At 35.5% G+C, this 22,911-nt stretch overlaps 1 protein-coding gene across 6 annotated transcripts in view; it reads left to right on the top strand.

Moving 5' to 3' along the window:
* LOC106883562 (chromodomain Y-like protein 2) overlaps window positions 1-22,911 on the top strand; it is a 188,995-nt gene that overhangs the window by 137,047 nt on the left and 29,037 nt on the right. For all 6 annotated transcript variants that reach the window (XM_052967610.1, XM_052967606.1, XM_052967614.1 and 3 more), the window contains one exon: window positions 19,747-20,314. In XM_052967610.1, coding sequence (XP_052823570.1) covers window positions 19,747-20,314 — 568 coding nt within the window. The remainder of the gene's footprint in view (window positions 1-19,746; window positions 20,315-22,911) is intronic.

Genomic DNA, 22,911 nt, shown 5'->3' with positions numbered 1-22,911 from the left:
ATGTAGGCGTAGGAGTGACTGTGTGGTAAGTAGCTTGCTTACGAACCACATGGTTCCGGGTTCAGTCACACTGTGTGGCACCTTGGGCAAGTGTCTTCTACTATAGCCTCGGGCCGACCAAAGCCTTGTGAGTGGATTTGGTAGACGGAAACTGAAAAGAAGCCCAACGTATGCGTGTGTATATGTTTGTGTCTATGTTTGTTCCCCCAGCATCGCTTGACAACCGATGCTGGTGTATTTACATCCCCGTAACTTAGTGGTTCGGCAAAAGAGACCAATAGAATAAGTACTAGGCTTACAAAGAATAAGTCCTGGGGTCGATGCGCTTGACTAAAGGCAGTGCTCCAGCATGGCCACAGTCAAATGACTGAAACAAGTAAAAGAGAGAGTAAATGGCCATAACAAATCTATTGGTGTGCAAGTAAGAAAGAGATTTAGTTATAAAATATTTACCTTGAGGAATGTAAAGTCTCCAGATTTGCTACTACCAATAGTAATTGAATTTACCAAGATTGTATAATCTCTCCTAATCTCATAGAATGGTTTAGAAGTGTACTGGTGAAACAGTTATTGCAATACAGTGTCCTGATCTACAAACAATGTATTCCTTCAAACAGTAGATTATTTCTTATGAAAGGATCCCCTATGTTTGATCATCTTTCACTTTCTCTATTTTATTTGCTCTGTCAATTGTTCTGTCTTCACCTTTGATTCCTTTTCTCACATACATAGATATATATACACCACTGATGCTATATTCCTGGTAAGACAGCTGCATCAGAAGTACCTAGTGCAGGAGAAGTACCTCTACTTGGCTTTTGTTGACATGGAGAAAACCTTTGACAAGGTTCCCTACTCTGTTATCTAATGGTCATTGTGAAAACTAGGGATAGAGGAGTCCCTGGTGAGAGCTGTACAAGCCATGTACAGGGATGCTGTCAGTAAGGTGAGGGTTGGCAATGAATATAGTGATGAATTCAGTGTACGAGTAGGAGTTCACCAAGGATTAATCCTTAACTTCCTCTTGTTCGTCATAGTCCTCCAGGCAATAACAGAGGAGTTTAAGTTGGGCTGCCCTTGAGGGCTCTTCTATGCTGATGACCTTGTTTTTATAGTTGACGTAATACCAGAATTAAAGAAAAAACTTTCAGGAGTGGAAGCAAGGGCTGGAATCAACAGACTTTTAGAGTTAATTTAGCAGTGTGCATGTACAACAGAGTGTAAGCATCTTGAGAGAAAAGTTGGGCATTAGAGGCATCAGATGTGGTGTGCAAGAGAGACTACTATGTTGGTATGGTCATGTAATGCATATGGATGAGGACAGTTGCATAAAGAAGTGCTGATCTCTCTGGAGGGAGCCCAGGAAAACATGGGACAAGGTGGTGAAGCATGATCTTTGAATGTGAGGTCTCACAGAATCACTTGTCACAGATGACAAGTGATTTTGACCTTCAGTGATTTGCTGTGCTTGTGAAGACTAATCAAGCCAATTGAAACTGTAGTTGTGGCTGGTGATACGTAAAAACATCCATGTCAGTGACATGTAAAATGCACCCACTACCCTCTCAAAGTGGTTGGCATTAATAAGGGCATCCAGTCGTAGAAACCAAGCCAAAGTCAGGCTGTGTCCTGGTGCAGCTCTCCAGCTTGCCAGTATCAGTCAAACTGTCTAACCCATGCTAGCATGGAAAGCAGACATTAAATGATGATGATGATGAAGAGCTTGTTTCAGTTTCCGTCTACCAAATTCGTTGATCTTCTTTTCCTTGCCTTTATTCATTGTCCATGTCATGTTGAAAACCATGCCAACAGGAACCTTTATATATTTTAAATACGAGGTCTGATCAATAAGTATTCAGACTGTTGCCATAGTAACAAAGCTTAAGAACACAGAGTGAAGCCACTTGGCACAGATTGACCTTGAACTCTGCTGTGCATGTGCAATAAGTTTTAATGTTCTAGCTCACTTCTGTTTACAGCAGTGCTTGGAAAGAAGGTGTGTAGAATGTTAATTGTCACATTGACCATGACAGAGAAAGTCGTTATGGCAGTACCTGCTCAGAGGCCTACGCAAAGTTGCAGAAAGTGTATGGAGATGAGTGTATGAGCCACACACAAGTGTACGAGTGGCTCAGATGTTTCCAAGATGGCTGAAAAAATATTGATAGTGATTAACATTCTGGGAGACCTGCAACCAGTAGAACTGAGAAAAACATTGCAGATGAGTGTACAGCTGTGAGTGGAAATTGTTGAATCACCATCCATGAGTTATCAGAAGATGTGCAGATTAGTTATGGTTTAGTCTATTATCACTGAAGATTTGGGTATGAGACGTGTGTCTGCCAAGTTTGTGCCAAAGCTGCTTTCAGCTGACCAAAAGGACACTCGGGGTTTCAGTTGCGCAAAATCTCCTTGATTGTGCCGAGAACGATGAAAACTTTTTGAAAACTTTGCATTGGCCTCTGAGCAGTTATCACCAAGCTTTTGGCAAAATTTGATGCAGATTCTCTGCTCAGCTTTGTCATGGTCAATGTGACAATTACGCACTACACACCTTCCTTCCAAGTACTACTGTAAACAGCAGAAGTGAGCTACAACTTTAAAAAAGTTAGTGCGCATGCACAGCAGAGTTCAAGGTCAATCTGGGCCAAACGGCTTTACTCTGCATGCTTTAGCTTCGTTATTATGGCAATAGTCCAGATACTTATTGATCAGACCACATACATGACCTAACAATTGTTAAACAATTACTGCTATATAAATACTAAAATATTTTATGTACAATTATTTTGCCTATAATTTACAGTTCATCACTAATTTCTTTGGGTTCTACCATTTCATTTCCTCATGGCTTTATATTTATGTTATTGTTTTAGTCTCAGGTGTGCTCTGATTGATCAGATGTAAGACCAAAGGTATTCCAGCTGTAACCATCCTCTATACATTGTCCAGTGTAGCCTCTATTTAAGATGGTAGGATATGATTTGCTTCTAATGACCAATATGATTTCCTCCAGTACTTTGCCAATCCCCCCCTCATACACTGGTACTTTACTTGACCCTGAATGAGAGAACGGTAGTGTCAATCTTGGTGAGACCTCAGGGGACCACAAGACTCTGCTAGTTTATTGCCTGAGGATTATCTATTATTATTTTCCTTTTGATATCTTTTTTACTACATTGGCATGAGTCAAATAACTCTGAAACACTATCTCCAGTTCTCTCATTTCATTCATAGAGTTCTCTCATTTCTTAAGTGTCCTTAAATCTGTTCTCCTCACCTTCTATGTCTCCTTTAGTCTGTTTCCAGTGTTATGAGATACTTTTTCATACAGACTTTCCTCATTCATTCATATTGTGGCTGCTTCTCTTGCATACAAAACTTTGTTGTATTTACATCTTACATGTGTGCAGCCTTTCTCATAAATTAACATTGTATATTCTCTCGTCATCGTTGCTGCCGGCGCCTGGAATACTGTCATGTTCCAGTGTCTTCTTTGGCATTCTTTCTATAACTGGATGCTCTTTGTAATACCAGCTACATAACAAAAAGTTCTAGGTGCCTTTTCTATGGCACCATCATTATTGGTGTTACCTTGTAACTTGCAAGACTAAGATCCCCATCAACTCAGTGTGGTTACACCAGAGACAAAATTTTTCTCATCTGTCTCTTGTTGGTGTTATAATACTCAACAAACATATTTGATTAGTTTAACACTTTAGCATTCAGACTATTTGTCAAATGTAATATTTATTCATACTGCTTTGAATTAATCATGCATTGTATCATAGCTTTGAGATTACAATGATGTGATTGTTTGCTTTTAGAATGAGATTGTAAGGTAGATGTGTGAGGCTGGATCTGGCCAATTTGAACATACAATAAATAGAATATTTTGGCCGGATATGGCTGGTATAAATGCTAAAGGCTTAAGGCTCGCTCTCTCTCTCTCTCTCTCTCTCTCTCTCTCTCTCTCTCTCTCTTCATGTGATCAATCTTGTAATACTCCTTAAACTTTTTCCCAACCATGTATTAGTAAAGGTATGCATGTTATATGCATATGTATGTCCTTGTAACACTAGTTATAGGCATGCCCACACATGTAGATAAACTTAAATTAATGTAAGTATACCTACATGTATGGGTCATAGTAGCGCTAAGATCTTTATCTTCATGCAGTTTGGCCAGTTAAGCCAGCTTGGCAGAACCCATCCCTCATTGGTTATATTCACAGAAGTTGAATACTACATTCATTACAAGTGAACAGTTTCCTATTTACAGCTATGTGACTAGGCCATTTGATAGTTAAGTCTCTGTCTTGTAAACAACATAATACTAGTAACAGGATGTGAATCACTAAGCTTTTGATTTGTTAATATAGTGTAAATACAAACATGTATACATTAACAGCACACACACAAAAAAGGAAAAATTTGTGAAAGTATAACTGCTGGATCATTGGACAGTATCAAAGAAAAACAGTTTAACTCTGATATTCTTTTTACTGGTTTTAACCCTTGGTCTATGCTTCATGCCTTTCAAGCTTTTTTCTTTGTTATTTATTTCATTGACCTCAGAAAAGAACAAATGGTCCAGATAATCTGGTTAAGGGAAACAACTGGAATAAACCAAACTACTGCAAAATATCTTGGTGTGATGCACAATTTGTTTAGGCTGTTCCATGCTAATACACGAGCAGAGAGAGGGCTGATGAGTGAATGGCAAAGGTACATGTAGCTGAGCTGGAACTACAAAAGTATGATATGGAAATGATTTCTTTTGACTGGGTACAATGCAGTATAACTTTGATGGGGAAATGAATAATCAAATGAATCAACAAACCTGGAGGGTTGAAAGGTAAATAGTGATGGGGTTTGAACTCAGAATGTAGAGAGAAAAACATAAACACTGTTAAGAGTATTGTCTGGTGACCTGATATTTAAGTTATATTATATGTATAGTTAGTCTTTATTATATCAATGATGTTCTGCTTCAGCACAAGTCTACAAACTTGTTGCAGTGAATTTAGTTGATTAAATCTATATGACCTGCTACTTGGATTATTATAAGAATGTGTGCACACATGCATGTATGTGTGTGTTTGTGAGAGGTTATATAATTGCTCATAATATTAAATTTCATTTTGTTTTATTTCCCTTGCACACAAAAATGCACTCACAGCAGAGTTAGTCATTGCACAATCTCACACATTTTTCTTTTTACATTCCACAAACTATTTATATTCACACTTAGAGTTGCTCTATCAGATATTTTAAATTTGTGAGGAGACATTAGTTTTTAGATTTTGTTGATGTGTAGCATTGGGTTATATGTTTTCTTTGACTGTTTCTGTGTTTGAATTTTTATTAGTATTTCAGCTGTAGTCATTTAGTCTTCTTGTATGTTATATCAGGACTTCTACTACCTGGTATATCCATCGATTTTTAATATGGTAATAGATTTCGCTCATTTCTAGCACACTGAGCAGCTTAGCCTCTGCACTTCCCACAAGGCAACATCAAATGTAACCTAAAAGGAAGCTGACAAACATTCATGTTACTACAAAATAAGCAGTAAAAAACACTTCACAAGTTAATTAACAGCACCATATTCAACAACTTCTGTACTGCACCTCATGCCTCAATAACAGCTTCAAATAAAACATGAGCACTTCAATAGCAAGCCAACACTCTTATGAAACATATTTTAAAAAATAAGCCTCAGTGAAACTAAAAGTAGGCAGGAAAACTAAATGCAGAGTTTATACTTTCTACCTAGACTGTGATTGACTCCTTTCTTGCACCAGTCACAAAATGGCAGTGCAGAAATGCTAAAACCCAAAAGCTGAAAGCCCTTACAGAATCTCAAACATGCACCTAAACATGTAGGCCTTGAAGAAATCAGAGAAGTTATCAACATCTATCTGATAATTACTCATAATGACTAATCTGCAGAATCTGAAAATTAAGATAATATTTGCAATTCTTAAAACTCTATAAAAGCAGAAATGAAATAACATCACATGGACAGATGTGTCTGTTTACTTTACACACTTCGACCATTTTCTTACAATGCTTTAATCTTGATATCCCTAACACATATATTCTACTCTCCAAATCACAACAGAGATTCAGGCTAGAATTAATAAAAGAGTTTTTGAACAGCTGTTCAACCATCTAGAAATAACAGCCAAATCTCCCTCGAAATTACCTGTAAAAAAGAAAAGACACATTGAGTATTGCAGCATTAGATGTCTGATGGCGTGGAACCCCTAGAAGTTGTTTGGAATGTTTTAGGTCATAAGTTTACTCAATCAGGGCTGACCTAAGGCCCAAATGTAAGACAGCACCACTGCCAAGTATGGTCAACCGACTCCCACTTACAAACCTTATGTAAAAATACACATGATGGGGGTACAGCTTATTTTCACAACAAATTCTGAACCCCGTACTCTCATGTCATTACATGCACCTCTCTGTAAAAAAAGAAAACCCTAAATAAATAAACAGAGGTACAGGAGTGGCTGTGTGGTAAGAAGCTTGTCTCCCAACTACATGGTTCCGGGTTCAATCTCATTATGTGGCACCTTGGGCAAGTGTCTTCTACTATAGCCTTGTGAGTGGATTTGGTAGACGGAAACTAAAAGAAGCCTGTGGTGTGTGTGTATATATATATATATATCAATTTATTTTTCTCCATTTTTTTTCTCCGTGTTTTTCTCCTTGTCTCCGTATTCTTTCTGTTGAAGAGCGTAGCTCGAAACGTCAAAGACTTTCCGTATTCCCGAGCGTCATACTAATATATCCTTTTGTTATTTACACCACCTGTCCTCGTCTGTTGTTATTATTTGTATATTCTCCCATATATATATATATATATATATATATATACTGGGATGGATTTATTCAACTAAAATTCTTCAAGGCGGTGGCCCAGCATGGCCACAGTCTAATGACTGAAACAAGTAAAAGGATAAAAGAATATAGCTATAGTACATCTCTAGCAAAAGAAATAAAGGAAATAAAATAAAAAGCAGATTGAGAAATAGCTGCAACATCAATAGTCTCATTAGTCCTGCATACATTGTGTTGGGGATGTATGCAAACCATATACATGATAACAGCAACTGTCACATTCTAAGTTCACCATGGCTAGTTCCTCTGTGACCACCACCTAAATCTACAAGCATCCAGAAATAGTATGGATATTGGAGGTAATTCATCTCCAAACTGATATACTACACCCCATGTGATTCATCACCACATGTCATTGTTTGCATAATGGCCTTTATCTAAGCAGAAGCATGATATATCTGGAGCAATAGATCTATAAGTCACATCTTGTCATTTACTAGACTTCTTAAGTGCTAAGATCTACTTGATCAGAGCTGACTTAGCACCTGCTATACAACCACCATCTCAGATATTTGCAAATCTTTTTGTGAATTAAGTTAAGGCCCCATGAATGATGTTTTATTTAAAAGTATTGTTTGTACACTAACAATAATATTTTAAAGATTTTTGTTTTCATCACAAAAGATCAAACTAATATTCTGTGTGTTGTTACTTTTTCCTTCCATTACAAATAAATAACTATTATCATACTTTTTTCTTCATATATGCAACTATTCTTTATCTTTTACTTGTTTCAATCATTTGCATGTGTCCATGCCACAGCACCATCTTGAAAGGTTTTAGTCGAACAAACCAACCCTAGGACTTATTTTATTTTTTTAAGCCTATGTATAGGCTATAGTAGAAGACACTTGCCCAAGGTACCACACAGTAGGATTGAACCCAAAACCATGTGGTTGGGAAGGAAGCTTCTTACCACACAGCCTTGCCTGCACCTATGCTGACCTTTTCAAAAATATATAGTTGATTAGGTACTATTTTACATACTTAAGTGATTTATTTGATTTCATTTTTTTTTTTTTGCTTGTTTTAACACCAACATTTTTCTAACATCACTTTCAAAAATTTTCTTATTTTTTTTGGATATAATCATTTTCAGTGTTTGGCCTCATAACAGAGTGGTTAGTGCTGGCCCACTCTCATTTAGCTTTTCTTGAATGGCAACAGGTGTCTCACTCATTTAATTGTTTAGCAGTAGGAAAAGCTTTCATGTGAGAAAAATAAATCTAATGGCATAGTACATCTAATATTTTGATTAAAATTCAATGTTTTACTGATTTTAATTTATTTCACTTTAACTGATTTATGAAAAAAAAAAAACATCATAGTTTTATTGGTTTCAAATTTGAAACTGCATGAAAGCAATTGGTAAGAGAAGAAAATGTAAATCAAAATATCCATTCTTAGATATTCCTTCAACCCCAAAAGTTAATAATATTGTTATATCATTTAAAGCAGATATTCAAATTTGGGGTGCTAAATTGAAATATTAGAACTGAAAAAAGTGATAGTTATAGCTTAATGGTAGGTTGTAGTCTAAATTCACAAGAAACCACTGAATGAAAATCAACTTTAATTATAATGGTGGAAATCTCCAATTCTCATTTATTCCTTGTTTAAAATATAGAAACACTGAAGAAAAATAAAAAATATATACAACCTTCCTTTATATACATGTATTTATATAATTAGTTTATCATTGCAATTGTTGCTCATTTCTTAGATTGGCAGAGAGAGAATATTTTTAGTGCAAACTAATAGCAGTGGGAATAATATTTGAGGCTTTGATGTTTGAGCTTTTCTCATGTGCATAGCAATTAATGTAAGTGAAGAAAAATGAATTTTCAATTGCTGACTAATCCCCCAAAATATACACCTTGTCTTGCAGTCAGTCAGTTTAACCTTTCATCCTCCTGGTGTTGATAATGAGAGTCTTAGTATACAGTTATTAGCTATTTTGTTATCTTACATCATTAGGTACAAGGGCAATTTTTTCGTGAGAAATATACAGAATATTTCCTTTTAATTAATCTTTGTGGCCCTTTATGTACTGCTTGTATCTGGATTCAGTGGTATTTAGGGGATGGTAGACGAATGTCATCTTCAATAGGATGCCAACCTTCTGGAGGTATCATTTCCTATGATTAGGATTGAATTCAGCACTAGAAGCCAACAAAGCACCTGTCACTTTCAGTATTACTACTGCCTTCAACAGTGGAATACACCATTGTATTGGTTCTACTTACAACCTGGTAGACCAACACATTCAAAGAGTTAAGGCATAGTATATTGCAGTATTGAAGACACCAGTTAGTTTTATCTCTTACATACATTCTAATTAATACCTCAAAATCCAGTCTCTTGTAAACCAACACTGCCTCTACACTTAACAGATCTTCTGATGAGTGTCTCATTATCTCAGTTACTCACACCACATCCAGATATTGCCCTGTTGCACCAGAAGTCAGCTGGCTGGTCAGAAATTTGCCAGTTATATGCTAATGTCCCTGATTATACATTTGTTTAATTTCTGACCCATGAGATGTAGTTAAACTAGTGACTAAAGTCATCCTGCGAGGCATGTTTTGTCACATCACATGCAATAAAAATCCAGCACACTGAAATTCCCAAGGGGCTTTTTCATAGCTGCTTATCAGCTGTTCAGGCAAAGAATATGGAGATACATTGGTAGGAGAAAATCTCACAAACTGGATGTCTTTTATCCTACACAGCAACTCCTGCAAGACCATCACCCACAACATGAAAATGCTGTTTTTCTCACTATGCAATTCAGAAGAGTTTTCTTTCCTCCCAAATTGCAGTTGATCTTTTAGGTCTCTTGCCAAAAGAACTCTATGAATTTTGCACAATCTTCCATCTCCATTTCTTAACTATGTTGGGTCTGTAGGCAGTACTCCTCATGGAGGGAACCCCCAACCCACCCATACACTCACATTTATTGTTGGCTTTGTATCCAGATCCACGCTGTACACTGTAAATCTCTTTCAAACCTGTTCCCACGTCTATTCCATCAGATTTACTATCATATTCACATACACCCTAAGTATGAAGTATCCTCATTTGCTATAAACTAAGATGGCCACTGGCTCTGAAAGTGTTCCATTACCTCCAAACATTGCATCATACTTCTAGCCCCTGCCCTTGCTAAGTGTTTTGATCTCTCTCTCTCTCTCTCTCTCTCTCTCTCTCTCTCTCTCTCTCTCTCTCTCTCTCTCCCTCCCCCCCCTCTCTCTCAGTGGTAGTTATCAGACTATCATACTCTTACCGTCCCAAAGAGAGTGGGGGCAGTGATTTGTAACCATTTACACATAAATGCTTGTAACCATTTAAGAACATGTACCACATTGATCTCACTGGTTACAGAATGGCTGTGGGCACAGGAACTTTTCTCTTGGTCAAATCAAACCAATGCAATACTTGGGTCCAGTTTCTGTTGATTATATCTATTAATTATCAAAGTTTTGAACTCATAGAGAGTTTTCAGTATTAATTATTAGTTGCAAAAATTATCTATGTTACAACTCTCTATATCACTCGTCTCTTCTTTTTTGGCTGTCACTCATAATCAAGTACGACCTGTTAGCAGATTTCTTTTAAAGATCTGAAGAAGGAATTGTATTCCGAAATATCATTAGACTATAGATAACTAAATTACAACAAATATATAGTCCATTTTTTTTTTGTATTATAGTGCATTGTTGTACCATTCAAAACTTTTTATTCTTTACAAACAATACACAATGTTTCAAGCAAACTACAATACTCTCTTACACATACATACATTGAGGGAACTCAATGTATGCTCTTTCTTCGAGGTTGTAGACCAAAGATACTGGCATAGCCCTCACTGCAAGTATTGCAAAATACTTTTGTACTCCTAGTGTAGTGAATCTTAACTGTTTTTCTTTCTACTTTTCCTTTCAGTTATTCTATTCAGTTTCATTTTGCAATATTTTACACCTTTTTTTTTATAGCCCTTTTACCATTGTTTGCAATCAGTCTTTGACTTCTCCTATGCATCACAATCAGGTCACCTGCTACACTGATGACATCCTTTTAAAGATATGGCTGCTTGGACATATTTGTGGAGATTTCAGACCCTCTTTTCAGTTGCCCATGCAGTAAGTCAGTGCTGTGTACTTGCTCCAAAAACAAGGCTGTGTACACTCCAAAAGCAAGGCTGTGTACTTGCATCAACACTCTTTGCACTATTTCTGAATATTGTTCTTCAAAAAAATGGCAAGTAATCTAACAGGGGGAGTATATATCTGCACAAGTGGATGGTGGCTTGTTGAACATATCTAGATTAAGATCTACCAAGAAGTGCTTCTGTATGTGTATTTTGTGAAATTCTTTCCACTGATGATTCATCCCCTGATGACTCATTCCCTAGAAGATATCCAATGACACACCATTTTGAATGTACAGTATCAGATTTTGACTTAGTAGTAAATGTGAAAAGGATTGAAGTCTTGTACTAACTTAAATCTGGAGTGCTTAAATATGATTGAACCTCTAGCCATGATTGCAAATCAGCTGCTAAGTGTTGTGAGAAAGTTGATATATTTGGGTTGTGTGATTTCTGATGAGAACAGCCTAGATATGGGGATGTATTGCCACATAGAGTTGGTTGAGGTTGCTTTTGGGGGAAGCTCAGTGATCAATATAGAAACAATATACTATTAAACTATTGACAAAATCCTATGTTTACTGAGCTGTAGTACTACCTGTCTCTTGTATTCTACAGAGACCTACACTGTATTGTCAGCATATGAAAAAACTAATGAGCTCCCAGCTTTGCCAGCTATGATCTAAAACACACATTTGTTGCTGAGACTACATCTCCAACTAGGAAGTCCTGAGCTTGCAAATATGTCTAATGATATGGCTGTTCTGATGGAATTGGAGTTGTGTGCTAGGTAGAGCATGTGATCCATATGGATTACACTTGGATCCCAAGGCTATGCTCAACAGTGAGCTAAAATGTGGAATCTGTTGAAGATGGTGCTAGAAACTTTCTCTGTTTCTAAAAGTGTTGGTTTTTGTCAAGCACCTATATTTTGTAAGTTCTACATATTGATGCATTAACAACATAGGTATATAAATAAAACCAACATTTTAAACATTTGTAGACACATTGCTGTTCTGGATAATTGGCCATTAGTGAACTTGAATAAAAATTAAATCCACACTAATCATTAAGAAGTCTTACAACTGCATATTAACATGTGTATATATAGATATATATATATATATATATATATATATATATATATATATATATCTTTTTTTTTTTTATTTGTTATAGAATGTGTATGACGTTACGTTCTGAGCAATAACTTATTTACATATTACTGTTTTAAATGTTGTCTTGTGCAAATGAAGAAGCCTTTACATTGTCACTCAACCTGCTAGAAAAAGTAACTAAACTTCCTTTGAACTTCATCCTATTATTTTAAAACCATGTATAAGGTGCAGATGGGTTTGTGTGGTTGAGAAGTTTGCTTCTCAACTACATGGTTTCAAGTTCAGTCCTATTGTGTAGCACCTTGGGCAAGTGTCTTCTACTATAGCCTTGGGTCAACCAAAGCCTTGTGAGTGGGTTTGGTTGCTAGAAACTGAAAGAAACTTGTTGTATGTGTGTCCGTGTGTCTGTGCCTGTCTGCCCATCCATCCTTGACTTAACATTGCATGGTTGTTGTAAATAATGTCATTCATTTTCAGTATTCTGCAGAAACTTGTCTGGCCATGGAAAAATATTATCCATCCTGCTTGGAAACAAGTAAGGGTTGGTGACAGGAAGGGTATCTGGCTGTAGAAAATCTGCTTTAATAAACTCTGTCCAACCCATGCAAGCATAGAAAAGTGGAGGCTAAAATGATTATGATAATGATAACCGATACCTTTGATAACAGACCTTGAGATATATTGTGCTGGTAATAAATAAATAAAGATAGAAATAAAATAAACACCCAGTGTTCATATATTTTTATGATAAGGTGAAACAACAAATGCTGGTGTATTTTCTTGTTTTATTTCAAATTACTAGGTTTATTTATATTACATTTTTGAAGGTTGTAATTAGAATCAGAAATCAAAAGTGTTACAGTTTGTTTCGACATAAGATATTAAAATATTGATGCTACAGCAAATATAAATATTCTAAAAGCCAAATTACTGAGTACTTGTTAAGAACCTCATAAACTTATTATAAATGTACTTAGATCAATGTAGGGGAACTTATGCATAGTTTCTACAAAAAAAAACAACATATTTTCTCTTCAAGAAATTATATGTGTAACTAGCTTTGGTTTTTAAGCTGATTGGGAATATTGGCTTAAGCACTTTAGAAATATGGCTTGAAGTACCAGTAGATTCGATGGGATTGTGTGTATTTGGACCATTCACTGTATAGGAAGATGGTGTTGTATACATAAGGGTTGTGCTTGGAAGTGAGGAACAAGATCAAATCTGAAGTGTTTGCTATGTCAAAATGGTCCAAGTTCTGATCAAGCATAGTAAAGAAATAAACAAAACATATTTTAAAGTTGATAGAACATTTTCAAACAAAAGAAAAAAACAACATATTTTCATTAAAAAAAAATTTCAAAAAGCTACTTTAAAATTCTGTTTGATCTGGAGAAGCACTTTCTGCAATAATTTTTTTTAGTAGTTTCTTACTGTCATTTTGCTTGCAGATTTTTGTTAGGATCCTTGTATATTTAAGCATCTGCACTTGCATAACTTGTTGCATAGAAGAACTTGGATTCTGTTCAAAATAAGAAAAAAAATTGTAATCTTCTTGTATCTTGATGATATTCCCTCATTTCATCATCCTTTCTATCCTTCCAGCTAGGGGAGCCATGTATCTCCGGTGTAGCAAGGCTCATTTTCCTGTCTCTCTCTCATATTTTAGCCTCATGACAACTGACACAAAACCATTTCCTTTAATACTGCAACTTTGCACAGTTGAATGTTCTTGTCTTGCAAGTTACTTGGTGGCATCTAATACATTCTGTAAATTGATTGGCATAAAGAAGGACATCCAGAATGAATATTTTTTCTTGTACTGTGACCTGCTTGTTTATTATGGGGTGTATATGTTTTAGAGCAATTAAGAATTGTGTTGTTGAATTAGTTTTTATGGGTTTTTTTAATGAGTGTTTTGCAATTATATGAGATTTGTTTCAAATTTATGTTGTTCTTGTTGACATCTAAAATGACAGCCATGAAAATAAACAAGAAGTACAAAAAAAAAAAAATTTAATAGTCACACCCACACTCTCTCATCTTAATAACACAAAAACAATTCTTAATTACACCAAAAATATATCCCTGATGATAAACCAGCTGGCCACATGCAACATAAGAAATAATAAACAAAAATCTTCCACAGCCACCCCATCAAACTAAGTGATGCTAACCACAGTTTGTGACATACTATTTTCAAAGGTTGCTATAATGAAGTTTCTTATGTATCTAATTTTCAGTTGAAGACCTAATTAAATATTATTAAAGACTAAAATTTTATTGACCAGCAACTTTTGTTTTATACTGGTTTTAATCTCAGGAAAATTAATGCCACCATAAAATATATTTGTGAGTAATGAATTATTTAAGTCTGCAGCAGGTTAAAAGTAGATAATCTTTCTCAAGAAGATTGAATGGTAGCTCTTTATTATAAAATTGTTAATATAAACCTCATTGTAAAATTAATATCATAAACTAGCTGACCTTAAGAAGTGACATGTAGGAAGTGAAAGTTCTTTTTTATCGATTGAATACTTCTATTCATTAATGCATTCATTATTGAAGACTTTATTATAACCTAAAAAAATGTAAATTCCTTTTTTTTTTTTAAATCATCTCTTTGAATTTTTTTTATTGATAACGAATGATATCAATCATAATAATGTCATTGAATTTCAGTTTATAAAAAAAAATGTTCTGGACTCGGTCCCACTGTATGGCATCTTGGGCAATTGTCTTCTACTATAGCCCCAGGTTAACTAAAGCCTTGCGAGTGGACTTGGTAGATGGAAACAAAAAGAAACCTGTTGTATATATGCATGTATGCATTATTGTCTCCTTGCCTTGACTTCATGTGATAGTTGTGAATAGATGTCACCATCATGCAAGTAGTGTCCTTCTCCAATCATCTGTTTAAAACATGTCTGGCTGTGAGGAATGTTACCTCAACAAATTCTATTCAACCTATGCAAGCGTAGAAAAGTGAATGCTGAGTGATGATTCAACCTGAAATTAAGTGGTGCCTGTATAGGTACTGGTTTCAGTTATTAACAGCAACACCATTACAAAACTTGGGTTATTTTCTCTAAATTATATTTGTGGGAGATATCCTGTATTATAAAATGTCTGTTTGTATTAAAGAACATGTGCTTTAAAGTGAAAGTATTATGACCCTTCAAACTCTCACTTTTCTTGCATGCTGATTCTTTAAGTCTGCTTCACAATTAATTTAATTATAACATATATAATCAATTATATTTAACCCAAATATTCTTCTTGTTTTATGCTCAGACTAGCAGAATCTGGCCTCTCACACCTATGCTACAATGTCATTATAAAGATAAACACTCACATCATCAAAATCTCAAAGCTGCAACATAATGTATTATTCATTTAAAATAATGTGAATAAAAAGATAGTAATTTCATAGAAAAATTTAAATGCCAAAGGGATAAATCAGTATTAAAAGAAACTTTCCTCTATTTATTTCAAATTGCGTTCAAGTGAATGTTATTTCTGATTTTGTTGAAGCACAAATGCTTCATTTAGAAAAAAGCCCCCCCCCCCTTTTTTTTGTTAAATGTAAACAGGAATATTGAGGTATAGCATAATGACAAAACAAGTGAAAAAAAGATATCAATACACATTGATATTTGTAATATGAAGTTCTCCCATCCATTGATAATGAGCAGTTATTAATATGTTCATTATGGTAAGGGGAAACTTTCTCAAACATGGGAAATGAAAACATCAAGAATGAATGAGTGATCATTTAAAAAAAAAATCACATAAAGATTAAAAAAAAAAAAAGAAGTTGGGTTCTTTTGTAAATAAATTTAAAAATCAATCTGCAGTAAAGGACTTCATTGGGAAAAAAAGTAGTCAATTAGAGAAAGGATTAATTGTAACTTACAAAATTTCAGAATTAATTGCCAAATGTAGAAAGCCTTATACTAATTATTATGCTGGGTCCTGATAGAAATAATATAATGTCACTAGATCAATATCAATAGAAATTGATGAGCTGGCAGAAATGGAAACTGTCTGTGATATTTTTATATTTTGAAAATTTTTAGTGAGTACAAGAAATCCCTTTGAGGAATCTGGTGCAGACTTACACTCGACAATAAAAGGGTTAGTAATGAATCTGTTGCAGTCCCTGTCCATATTTTAGAATCCTAAGGTCAAAAACAGTATAACTTCTTGAAAGAAGAGCTTGAGAATCATGATATTCTAAGCCGTTGCCTTTTCCATGAACAGAAGTGTCAATGGAAGACATGAACCTGAGAAAAACTACAGCATTACAAGCATTATACAGACTTGTATAGACAATCATTTGTTGAACTGGATGGCCATGGTGGAAAACTGGAGAAAATTTTTGTCCTGGATCTTCTATACTTACCACCACTCTTTTCTGAAGGATCTTTTAACTGTTGTATCATTTGTTTTGCATGCATTATACGTAACTGAAAGTGAGAAGTTAGTGACAACAGATACTTATCAGTTCATTATTTATTGGTTGTGGAGCATTGATTCACACTCTGCTTGAAAACAGTAAGCAAGCTCAGGGAAAGTCTAAGCTTTCTATTTAAGGATCCAGTGTGGCTTTAAAAGGGTAACAAGAATAGAGAGACCAGTATCACATATTGACTATTAGAAGTGGCACAGAGAAAAATGAGGTAGTTCTGCACGATGGAATATATTTTATGGTGCAAAGGTTCCTAGAAACCAGTTTGAGCTTTGACATCGAGTTATTTTTATACCTGTCAACATACAAGGTCTGATCAATAAGTATCTGAACTGTTGCCATAGTAATGAACCTAAAACACGCAGAGTGAAGCTACTTGGCACAGATTGACCTTGACCTCTGCTGTGTATGTGCACTAAGTTTTAACATTCTAGCTCTCTTCTGCTGTTTACAGCTGTACTTCAAAGTAATATGTCTAACATGTGATTGTCACACACATTGACCATGACAGAGAAAGTTGTCATTGCGATACCCGCTGAGAAGCCTGTGCAAAGTTGCAGAAAGTGTATGGGAAGGAGTGTATGAGCCACATACAAGTGTGCGAGTGGTTCAGATGTTTCCAAGTTGGCCGAAAAAAAATATTGATAGTGATGAACATTCTGGGAGACATGGAACCAGTAGAACAGAGAAAATCATTGCAGATGTGCGTACAGCTGTGATGGGAAATTGTTGAATCAGTATCTGTGAGTTATCAGAGGATGTGCAGATTAGTTACGGTTCAGCTCAGTCCATTATCACTGAGGATTTGGGCATGAGGCACGTGTCTGCCAAGTTTGTGACGAAACTGCTTTCAGCTGACCAAAAAGACACTTAGGTTTCAGTTGCACATGATCTCCTTGATTGTGTTGATAACGATAAAAACTTTGTGAAAACTTTGTGTAGGCCTCTGAGCAGGTATCACCAAGCTTTTGGCAAAATTTGATACAGATTCTCTGCTCAGCTTTCTCTGTCATGGTCAGTGTGATGAACACCCCTACACATGTTACTTCCAAGTAGTGCTGTAAACAGCAGAAGTGAGCTAGAATGTTAAAACTTAGTGTGTATGTACAACAGAGTTCAAAGTAAATTTGTGCCTAGCAGCTTCACTCTACATGTTGTAGCTGTGTTACTATGGCAATAGTCTGAATATTTATTGATCAGAGCACATATCTTATAGAAATACAGTTAGTTCCAAAATGATAAATCTGTCTATAAAGCTCTGAATGTTCAGCTATTCAATGCTAGAAATAGTACACCAATAGATCAGTGCAGTCATGAAGGGGCAGTTACCTCTTTTCTAGTATTCATCTGTTGTGATGGTTCACACTCAGGACACAAAAATTGTATTTCTTATGTAGAATTTCTATACTTTCCTGTCCTGATGCAATCACATTGTGAGTGATAGAAATACTAAAATGGAGAGAGAGAGAGAGAGAGAGAGAGAGAGAGAGAGAGAGAGAGAGAGAGAGAGAGAGAGAGAGAGAGAGAGAGAGAGAGAGAGAGGTGGGGATAGGGAAGTAAGGAGCATTGTACACAGATAGTGAAATAATAAGGTAGTGTACAGTCAGTGACTGTGACTGAGAGTCTCTTTCTGGTCCCTTGATGTGCTAGCAATATTTATGTATATCGTCATCATTGTTGTCATCAGTTTATGTCTATTTTTCTATGCTGGTTTACATAGGTCATCAGAGACAGTTTGCTCTTATTCAGAGTATTTAGCACTTTTTCTATGGCAGGATGCCCTTCATGTTGCCAACCACTTTATGAAGCATACTGAATGCATGGATTTTATCATGGCATCAATACTAGAGAGATTAAATATCCCTCTTGGTTCTACATTTTTTCCATTTGTTCACCAAAAAAAGAGTTGTATTTGATTCTGATTGAGAGAAGAGTGTGACAAAAGGGCTCAAGAGTGAGAAGGATGTATGTGAGAGAGGGAGAGAAAGAAAACCAGAGTGAAAGGAGCTCTAAAGAGTGGGGTGAAGAGGAAGAGTGATAAACAGCTATGTGATAATTGCTGGTAAGGAGATTGAGTAAAAAACGGCTGAGAGATTTCAATGGAGGATGAGAGACAGTGCATGAGACAGAATGATATAAGTGGAAGTACCGGAAGTGAGAGAATAATGGCAGAAAGAATGTTCCAACATAGAGAGAGGTAGTGTGAGGAGGGTAATAGTGATTATGGAGAGGAATGGATGTTAATGAGTGGTTGAAGAGAGAGGTGGGGTGAAGATAGGTGGTGGTAGCTGACTAGGAATGTTGGATGTTTATCAATGTGTCAGTGATGGCACTGTCCGATGTGTCCTTTATTTCAGATGGCAGAGTGAGTTTTGGTTGCTATGTCAAGCAGGTTAAGCAATCATTTTATATTAGAAAGATGCACATAAGGGTACGTGTTGAAGAAGCTTGATTACTTGTGCAGCACCTTGGCTTCTAAAGCCCTGGGCTAGCTCATACTTTGTGAATGAATTTACTGGACAGAAACTGTGTAAGCCCATTGTGTGTGGGTTTGTGCTTGTCTGCCCCACCCCCTCACCACTTGACAACCAGTGTTGCTCTTTTTACAGTCCTGTAACTTAGCAGTTCAGAAAGAGTATAAAGGATTTAGTACCAAATTCATTTGGCAAAAACCCTTTGAGGCAGTGCCCCTGCTTTGCTGCAATCCAATGACTGGAACAAGTAGAAAAAGAATAAATGTGTGTGCATGAGCATGTATACATATGTACACACTCACATACATGATTCATATGATGCTGTAACTGGCCTGGTGATGATATTGATAATGATGTTGCTGTTACTGCATTGTGACAGTTGTAAACAAATGTCTTTATCTTTCTCTATATGGAGACAACTATACGAAGCCCAGTGTCAGATCTGCTATCTTTTAAGGCTACATGTTTTCACTAATCTTTGTGTATTCATTTTCACACTTGTTATTTTGATTTTTCTGTCTAAAAAGTTTTTTCTTGTTTTTTTTCTTCCCCCCTTAATTTCAACTGTTTGACTGTAATTGTTTTGATATATTGTTAATGAAATTGTATATAATTTCAGGTGAAGCAAATTATTGGCCGTAGAACACGGAGGATTAGTGGCAAATATCATTTAGAATATCTCATTCGATGGAAAGGCTTTGGCCACAAAGGAGACACATGGGAGCCAGTCAGTAACTTGAAGTCTTGTCAAGTGTTGGTGCGCAAATATGAACGGAAACATGGCAAAATATCGCTTAGAAACACATCTGCCTGTAAGATATTAAAAAATGCTATCAAGTCTAAAAAGACACCTAATTCTAAGAGGGTTTCTCCTGATAGCAAGAGCAGGACTAGTGTACATGTAAAAAGAGAAAATGGTGTGAGTGATGAGTGTACAGAATGTGACAGTGATGACGATCTATTATATTCACTTGTCTCAAAACCAACAAAACCAAAAAAAAAGATTGAACCTAAGACTGTTAAAAAAGTGCCAAAGGCAACAAGTAAGAACTGTGAAACAAATGCTAGCTCAAAAGTGCCATTGACTGTGTTAGCAAGCAGAACATCAACTCCTTGTACTACCAAAAAAAAAGGGATGAAGCGAATGAAGTTGCTGGACAGTGTAAAGAAAAGTGAATCAAAAGCAGGTAAGATTGATATTTTTTGTTTCTCTGCTTTAGAAAAGGATGGTTTATTTTTATTTTAGATATGTTCTTGCCTGACAAGTGATTTGATTCTGAGACTGTATATTGAGACTAAAACAATTACATCATGGAAGACACACATACATGTTAGCCAACTTCACTTCAGTTGCAGTAGAGTCCTGCCTGTGACTAGATTGCAGTTGATGCAATGAAAAATTTGATACTAAATAATAAATGTTTAAATTGACAGTTTTTGCATTTATTTTCCATTCTGTAATGATCCATTTTTAGTTTTCCAAGCCATTTTTTGCTTTTCAATTAACTGTTTCGTGCTCTAAATTTACTCCCTGCTGAAAAGCTGTTCTATTAAAAAAATACAATGAAAAAAAAAAAAACCCTCTAATTCATCAATCCTTCATTACATGAAATGATAGAAATGATAAACCAAATGCTCTACTTAACTAATTCTTTTAATTTAGCCCTTTGCCTACCAGGTAATAAAATTTATGATTTACTGGCTTTGATCCAATTGATTGCACACCCTCTCCTACAGAAATTACTCTGATGTGAAATAGGTTAAATATGTCTGTACAGTTAAGTTAATCAAATACTTTACATTAGGTACTGTGGTACATTTATTTACACCTTGAATTCAGCGTTGAGAAAATAGGCACTATTAAGTCATGGAATTGGGCAATTTGATTAACTACATCCCAATGCCAACACATTATATATCTGTATACATACATAATTACACACACACACACACACTCACATATATCTACATAACATATGTAAAGGTTTGTTGAAGATTACTATTCAAATTCTTAAATACTAAGATGAAATGATGAGGAAGTAAAATACATTAATCAAACACACATGCATGAATGTAGGATATCCAAACAGGAAAAGTACTCAATACTTGGAGTAGAGTGTATTTATTTGTTCAAGAGCGATGATTTACTTAGCTGCTGTTTAGTCTCTCACTACATGCAATGCAATCCTTTGGGCAAAAATGCATATAGGGACTTGTTTCAGGATTTATAGAATAATGGCACAGTAGAATTCTATATTATTTTATTTTCATTGATCAGATAATGAGATAGATACCCAGCAACATTCAGCTGGCTGCTGGTGGATGCTGGTGAGGAATTTCTGCAGAAATGGACAGTCTGTCAGTTACTTGTAGGTGGAGTGGGGTTGGATTAGATGTTACTATTAAAGAGACAGTAGTGGTTAATTGTTCAGTGTGGTATTGTAGAGAGAAGATTTACTACTGTATAATGGTAACATGTCATGGTGAGGATTGTTATAAGGGTTTACTCACTTCATTCCTGTTAGAAATTTGAAATTTTTATCATTTCCATATAAATTATAATATTGAAAATTCATTCAAAACTTGAAATTTTACTCACCAAATCATGCTGCAATATCATTTTATTCTTCAACTAGTTTTAGCCTTTGGGCTGTGGTCATGCTTTCAAAGAATTTTTTGTCAATCCGTTTGAGCTCTGGTACTTATTTTATTGATATATAATAACTGAGTTGCTAAGTTATGTATTTGACAAAGGGACAACTCAACAACAATAAACATAAACTCAGACATGGATACACCCACATATATATACCAGGTATGGGGAACCCTCCGTCTGCAGGTGCAATTGTGCCAGCTAGCCCATCTTATTGTGCCCACACGCTGACATACTCATATGTACAAAATATAGCAAATTTTTCAATCATAAAATTTGTACAATATTTGTATGCCTATTTGTAACATAGGGCACGTTTCTGCGATGACTTAAGATGGTCAGACTCGAACAAAAATCCTCTGATAATTGCCATTTGAACGGAAATTTTGTTTTCACTATAAAACACATATTGCTAAGTTTGTACCATCCCCTTGAGACTCAACTACACTCTAGCTGAAAAATATAGAATACCTCATAAGTAATATAAGCGTCCTAAATTCAGTGGCAGCATTAATGAAGATGTTACACGTTAATTTAATGTGCTAATCTTATCTTTATTAACATATATTGAATTATACGTAGACATATACAAGAGTTAGAACTTGTGATCTACCCGAAGACCTTTTTTCTTAGGAAATTTTTGCCTGCCACACTAAAAAGTTTACCCATCCCTGATATATACAGAAGGCTGCCATTGTCACATTTTATGCAGAAGACATGAGTCAACCCAAGGCTACAGTAGAAGATATTTGCCCAAGGTGCTATGTAGCTGAATTACATGGTTACAAAGCAAACTAACTACAATTGTTATGTCTCCACTATTCATAACCACCAGGTTATACTGGTATCTATGTAAGATGATTTAAAATATTCTGCATCTGTTGCAGCAGATAATTCTTAATGTTTTTAAAGCGTAAAATTTGACATTTCCAACCACTTGTCAGAGTGCATAGATAAGGTGTGTATATATTGTATGGTCCCTGTGTGCATATTTAGAAAATCATTTGTTTTCAGAGTACTTGTAATTTGTGTTAGACACACACACACATATTTATATATATATATATATATATATATACACAGTGGGCTTCACAGCAGACACACACACACACATATATATATATATATATA

Source organism: Octopus bimaculoides, chromosome 1 (assembly GCF_001194135.2).
Source record: "Octopus bimaculoides isolate UCB-OBI-ISO-001 chromosome 1, ASM119413v2, whole genome shotgun sequence".
Classification (NCBI taxonomy): domain Eukaryota; kingdom Metazoa; phylum Mollusca; class Cephalopoda; order Octopoda; family Octopodidae; genus Octopus; species Octopus bimaculoides.
The sequence above is the reverse complement of the archived record's forward strand: the minus strand, read 5'-3'. Positions and strand labels throughout refer to the sequence as shown.